At 37.0% G+C, this 6,738-nt stretch overlaps 1 protein-coding gene across 1 annotated transcript; it reads left to right on the top strand.

The window, feature by feature from the left end:
* Positions 1 to 1,773: 1,773 nt before the first annotated feature.
* Positions 1,774 to 2,391, top strand: LOC111910671 (uncharacterized). Its single transcript, XM_023906506.1, has one exon. The coding sequence runs from the start codon at positions 1,774 to 1,776 to the stop codon at positions 2,389 to 2,391; it is 618 nt and encodes a 205-aa protein (XP_023762274.1).
* The last annotated feature ends 4,347 nt before the right edge of the window (positions 2,392 to 6,738 follow it).

Genomic DNA, 6,738 nt, shown 5'->3' with positions numbered 1-6,738 from the left:
CTCGGTATTACCACTCAAGTAACTATAGTGAGAAGACTCACCTCGTAAGAAATCGGATAGCCTCGATCTTAAATCACCGGTCTAGCCTCCGCCTAACACAAACGATAATTATTTCTAATTAATAATGGCTCTCAAAGAAGATAGAGTAATCCTTCTACAAACTCACAGAAGGATAAAAGACCATCTTACCCTTCCATGACCTTAATAGTCCACAAATTGACCAAACCCTAAAAGTCAACTCAAAGTCAACGGCAGCGCGTACGCGGCGCGTATAAGCCCTCTATGCTGGGCGTACTCCTTTGCCACGCATGGATCAGGGATTCTCAGTCCTACGTTGCGCGTACGTCCCAGTTTTGAGACCAGCGGGTCCTCACCGAAGCGAGACGTGTCAACATCGTGCTCTTAATCCGTTAAGACCTTAGCTCAAATTTTAGATCTGGATGTCCTAAAGACTCTTACTCCATAAAGTTTGCGACTTTAAGCCTTTGCATGGTTGATAAAGCCACAAACTTCAAAACTCTCACTCTCTATTTTCAAATATGCTCATAACTCATACGTGGTTTAATTCAAACGTCCAAGTCTTGATTTTTATGACACTACACCGCTCAAAACACTCAAAGGAGTTGATAATAAACTCTGGAGGTCAATATCTCATAAAGCATCCAACTTTGGGACAAAAACCCTAAAATGGACTAAAATGATGCACAAATCAAAAGAGTGAGAAAGCTTTGAGCTTTATACCTCTAACTAAAGCTCCAACCACAGATAAGCTCAGATCCAAAGCCTGGACTCCCACTCCTTCCTCTTCAAAGCTTCTTCTTCACACCAAAGAAACACAAGAACACTCAATAACTCACAAATGACCTCACAAGCTCAAGGGTTAGGGTTTGAGAAGTTTGATGTTTGGGAATGGTGGCCATAAATGAGGCCATCATGTCCTTTAAATAGGGACACACCCCAATTTAGCATTTTCATTCTAGGCCTAGTACGCCCATGTACTAGGTTGCTTCTGCGTCAAAAACACGCTTATGAGTACGCTAAGCGTACACTCACATACGCCCCGCATACTCATTTACCACCCTTTTCTCATATAAGGACCAAACTTGACAATTACCAATAGAACAAGGGTTTATAGAGTATACCTGGTCTTGGGATGTTACAGGTGTTGATCGTGCCCCAGGTCCGAATGGTTTTGCTTTCCGTTTTCTCATATATTTTGGGAGATCCTTGCGGATGATGCTATTGCTTTTGTGCAAGAGTTTTTTTGCCAAACTGGTCTTTCTGAAGGGTTGTAATTCATCCTTTATTACTTTGATTCCAAAATCTGATAATCCGCTTTGTATCAAGGATTATCGCCCTATTAGTCTTATTGGGTTGCAATTTAAGATTATTGCAAAATTGCTGACTAATAGGTTGGCTCTTGTTCTTCATGATATTATTGGGTCAGAGCAATCGGCTTTTCTTAAGTCTCGTCAAATTCTTTATGGCCCATTGATGGTTAATGAGCTGGTGAGGTGGTTTAAAAAGAAAAAGAAAAAGCTTATGATGTTTAAAGTTGATTTTGAAAAAGCTTACAATTCTGTGAGCTGGGAGTATTTGGATGTGGTCATGGGGTTTCTCAGTTTTAGTGAGAAATGGAGAGCCTGGATTCGTGGTTTGTGCTCTAATGCTAGATCTTCGGTGTTGATTATTGGGAGCCCTACTGATGAGTTTTAGCTTTTCAGAGGTCTTAGACAAGGAGACCCCATTTCTCCTTTGTTATTCATCATAGCTATGGAAGGGCTTCATATTGCCTTAGAGGATGTGGTTACTGAAGGAGTGTTTCGGAGTGCTCCAATGGGTTCTGGTGAGGTCCGCATTTCTCATTTGTTTATGCAGATGACACGATTTGAGTGGGATGTCTCTAATATTCAGAACTTGATTCGTATTATAAGGTGCTTTTATTTGGTGTCGGGGCTTAATCTCAATCTTACTAAATCAAATCTTTATGGGGTAGGGGTTAACCCGGTGGAGATTGCTACTTTAGCTTCTTTTACCGGGTGTTCGGATGGAACTCTTCCATTTGTTTATCTTGGTATCCCAGTTGGAGAATCTATGGTTCATCTTAAAGGTTGGCAGATTATCATCGACCGATTTAAGAAGATGTTATCTTCATGGAAGGTCAAGTTGTTGTCCATTAGAGGTCTTCTGACCCTTATTAAGTCGATTCTAGGGAGTTTAGGTATTTACTTCTTCTCTCTGTTTAGTCTTCCTGCGACTATTTGTCACTCTCTAGAGGCTTTGAGGGTTCGATTTTTTTTGGGAGTGGATGAAGGTCAACATCGTATTCATTGGGTTAATTGGAAGTTAATTTTTGAACTCATATGCTCATGGAGATCTTGGGGTTGGTAGTTTGGATGCTTTTAAGCTCAGACTTTTTTATAAATGGAAGTGGCGGTTTCTTAATGACAAGGGACCTATTTTGGTTAAAATTGTCAAATTTTTTCATGGGGAAGGTGGTGGTTTTTTGGACAATTAGAGAATAGGAAGCGGTGGGGATGTTTGGCAAAAGATTATAGGATCCATTAATCATCTCCATGAGCATTGTTGTATCCCTTCTAATTTCATGCATAAAGTGGTTGGGGTGGGATTCAAACGAGGTTCTGGAAGGATGTTTGGTGCTTGGATATTCCTTTTAGGGAGCGGTTCAGGAGGCTCTTTGCTTTATCCTTTAATCAAGATGCTCGGGTAAGTGACTATTGGGATTCGGGGGGATGAAATTTTCATTGGCGTCGGTGGATTAGAGGAGGGGCTGAATCGACCCAATTTGATGATCTTGTGGAGATATTAAATCTTATTCGCATAGGGGAGATGTCGGAAAAGTGTTCTTGGGAGCTTGACCCGTCGAATATTTTTACTATTAAATCACCACAGAACTGGGTTGATGATATGATGCTTCCTATGGGTAGTATGCCTACTAGGTGGGACCGTTTTGTCCCTATTAAAATTAACATTTTTATGGCGTGTGCTTTTGGATCGCATTCCGATTAAAGCTAAATTGGTGGCAAGCGGGGTGGTGATAGATTTCTTATTGTGTCCTATGTGTTATAATTCTCAAGAAAGTGTGAACCATTTGTCGCTGCAATGTTCGGTTGTTGATCAAGTTTGGAGTCGGGTTGGGCATTGAATTCACTTGGACCTTCTTGTGTTTTCATCTATTCGTGAGGTGATGGATTGGGTTGATTCTAGACCGACGGTTCATATGGAGTGCCCGATTGTTGAGTCGGTATTTATGGTGGTCATATGGATGCTTTGGACGTTTTGTAATTCTTTACTATTTAGTAGCAATAAACCTAGAAAATATAGGCTCTTTGATTCTGTTGTTGATATTTCTTTTCATTGGTTTTCGTTTCAAAATTCTAAGGTTCGGGTTAACTGGATGATCAGGGACGGAGCTAATTAAATGCAAGAGTGGGCCATGGCCCACCCTAATTAACTTGAGGATACATACATACATATATATATATATATATATATATATATATATATATATATATATATATATATATATAGAGAGAGAGAGAGAGAGAGCTAGGTTTATTTGTTTAAACTAAGTATTGTGTTATTATATGTATCAATGTGGGCCAATCAAAATTAAATTAAAAATTAAATAATTAAATAAATAAATAAGGGTAATTTAGTAATTTGTTTAGTAACTTCCAAAAATAATCCTTGTAATCATGGTATTGATTTATAACCTAAATAAATAAGGACTTTGCTTTCAACAAATGTATCCGCTTAAAATACTAGGGCTTTTCAACCAGTGAAGCACCATCAGTCGTTGATACTGATACATAGCTACTACGCCTCTTTCCTCCCCACTTTCAAACCCACACAGTCGACGGACCAGTGTCGCCGGAGACATGGAAGACATCGACGATTTGTTGGTAGGCGGTGGCGCTGCTCCACCTGGTTTCCGACTCCCCATTACCGCCGCCGTCGGAATAAATCCAATAAAAAAGAAGGAAAAAAATAAACTAGAGCCATCATCTTTGCTTCAAAACTCCTCGACACATCAAGTCCCTGGCACCCAGGTTGGATTTCTCCCTATATTCATACCCTAGGCGGGAATCATTTCAATTTTATGCTTCGTCTTTTTTCCTGATTTCACTCTTCTTTTGTTATCTCTCAATCTCATAGACAATTTTTTTGAAGACATTTGGATGTTCACACAACCAGGTACAATTGGGTGCGGGAATCGTTTAGGGGTGTTGTCGATTGGTGGAAGACCGAGGTCAAATCAGTTAGTGTTCCTCGATTGACTGAACGATCTATCAGGAGGAGAATGTTCGTCTCCGGGGCTCGATGGGGCCGAAGACAGGAAACGGGAATCACAGTGAGGCTGTTGTGGCTTCTGTGGGTGTAGCGAGGACTCAAGCAGCCACTGTTTTACTTTCATTTCCCCCAATTTTTTAGAAATTTGGATTGATAGAAATATGCAGCCAGAAATTTCAGAAGCAACTGTTATACAAAATATGACAAGGGTTCCTGGCAAGAGAGGTATGAATGAGATTCCGCATAAGATAATTGAGGTTAGTCAGGATGAACTGATGAAGAATCGACCACGAGAAGACCAAGTCAAATCAACTGGAATAGCTTTTGGGGCCTCATATCAGGTAATTGGTTATATTTTCTTGGTCTCATAGTAAGAAGTAGGAACCCTGTTTCAATTTGTAAGATTGAAAATGATTTTGATGTTCTAGAATTGTACTTATAGTCTCCTATTATGGATTATTCTCAGTCGGCTTCTTCAGGGAAGGGGAAGCCAACGAAGCTGCACAAGAGGAAACATCAGATTGGATCTTTATACTTTGATATGAGATCTAAAGAGATGGAATTGGCAGAAAGGCGCTCAAAAGGCTTTCTCACAAAAGCAGAAACACAAGCCAAGTATAGATGGTAATAAACTCATAATTTTTTTCTATGTTGCATGTTAATGTTGTGTCAGTTTTTCTTCTACAAATAAAAAGTGTTGCAAATATTTTTGTTTTGTTTTCTCAAGATCTCGTCAATGTTTCTGAAATGGAATCATGAATTCCATTCTGTTGGAATGGAATCATGAATTCCAATTCTATTGGAATCTAAACTACAATTTAGTTTTGTTTTGACAGAAGTTGATGCTTGAAGAATGGACCGCAAATTTGAAAGTGATTCTAAGCATTCTCAGAGAATATTATTCTTACATGATTTGATCATGATAGTTATTTTCATTAAATGTATAATTTCAATGGATGATCAAGGAAAGAGTTATTCTTCTGATAGAATATTCTACAATAGAATGATAGGAGTATATGTAATAATATATTCTGTTAGAATATTAAGGTCGAATAATATACATAATTTTATTTGTTATTAGTGAGTATTTCATTATCATAGACTATTATATAAAGTTTTTACCTTTTTAAGAATGTAATGAAAAATTTGAAGTTGTATCCAAAAATGTGTTATTAGTCAGTGTTTGCATTCGCATAGAATATCATTCTAATAGAAATATGTATCCTGAAATTTATAGAAAATCTAATTCTAACAGAATAAAATCGGTTTTAATTATAAAATTACATTATAATTAAAATTAAAGTAATTAAAAAATTTTGAATTTTAAAATCAAGAGAGTTAATTATACCCAAAAATATGGAATTTTCTTTTTTAAATTTATCTCAGTTGTCTAAAATACCCTTAGAATGAAATTAGATGGTATTTTCAATTATCTTTAATTTAATAATATATATTAATCACTTTCTTAAATTAAGTATTGAAAGGCCCTGGATAATGGTTTGGTCTAGGTATAATAGTTAGTGATAGGGGTTGTGTATGAAATCCGATTTTGTCTATAGTTTGCGGTTGTGTATGTGTTTACGGTCGTAAACTCCTTACGGCCGTAAACTCCTCACGGTTGTAAGTGTCTATAAATAGGGTGTTGGGTCAGACTTTTAAGGTTGTTGATGCCTTCGTATTTTCCACCGAGTTGTATCTGATGTTTTAAAGCTTTAAGGCGTATGCAAGCTTGGTTTGTTCTTTATTTGCTTATTATTTCGTTTTGTGCATTATCTATTTGTCTTTGATCATTGGTAGATCCGTTTTTCGGACTTTACAATTGGTATCAGAGCGAGACCAGTGTCAAAGGCATCTTACAGTTGCGATTTTGTTCGAAACGATCTTCACAGCGAAAAAGGGTTTTCATTCCAGTCGAGATTTGTGATTTCAGAAGCTTCTGGTCTGAGCTTACGACCGTAAACATTGAGTTCACGGCCGCAAGCTCTTCAAGCTCATATACCGCAAACAAATCTCTTCTCCAGTGAATCGAGTTCTTGATTTAAGGCTGTTAATATTAAAAATCATATTTTATTGCATTCAATCATTAAAATAAAATAAATTTTTGACAGAAAAATCATTGACACTAAAAGATTGGCCGTAAATCAATTATCTGATAATCGATTTCAGATCAATTTCGCTTTAAAATTTCTGTTTTAGAGTTTGACAAGTTCACGGCCGTAAACTAGGAGTTTACAGCTGCAATCACTTCTCGGCAGTAAACTAATTTCGAAGGTTAATTAATTAATTTTCGGGAGTTAGCCATTAACAGCAAATATTTTTTCTGAAAAATAAATCTCTTTAAATCGCAAATTAAATTTTATTTAATAATTAATTAATTTTAATTTAAATAAAAAAATGGAATTACAAAATCCTAATCAATATCAA

Source organism: Lactuca sativa, chromosome 4, assembly GCF_002870075.4.
Source record: "Lactuca sativa cultivar Salinas chromosome 4, Lsat_Salinas_v11, whole genome shotgun sequence".
Classification (NCBI taxonomy): Eukaryota; Viridiplantae; Streptophyta; class Magnoliopsida; order Asterales; family Asteraceae; genus Lactuca; species Lactuca sativa.
The sequence above is the reverse complement of the archived record's forward strand: the minus strand, read 5'-3'. Positions and strand labels throughout refer to the sequence as shown.

What these genes read in the sequence shown, in the direction of transcription:
- LOC111910671 (XM_023906506.1), top strand. Translation starts at nt 1,774, where the DNA reads ATGGAAGGGCTTCATATTGCCTTAGAGGATGTGGTTACTGAAGGAGTG.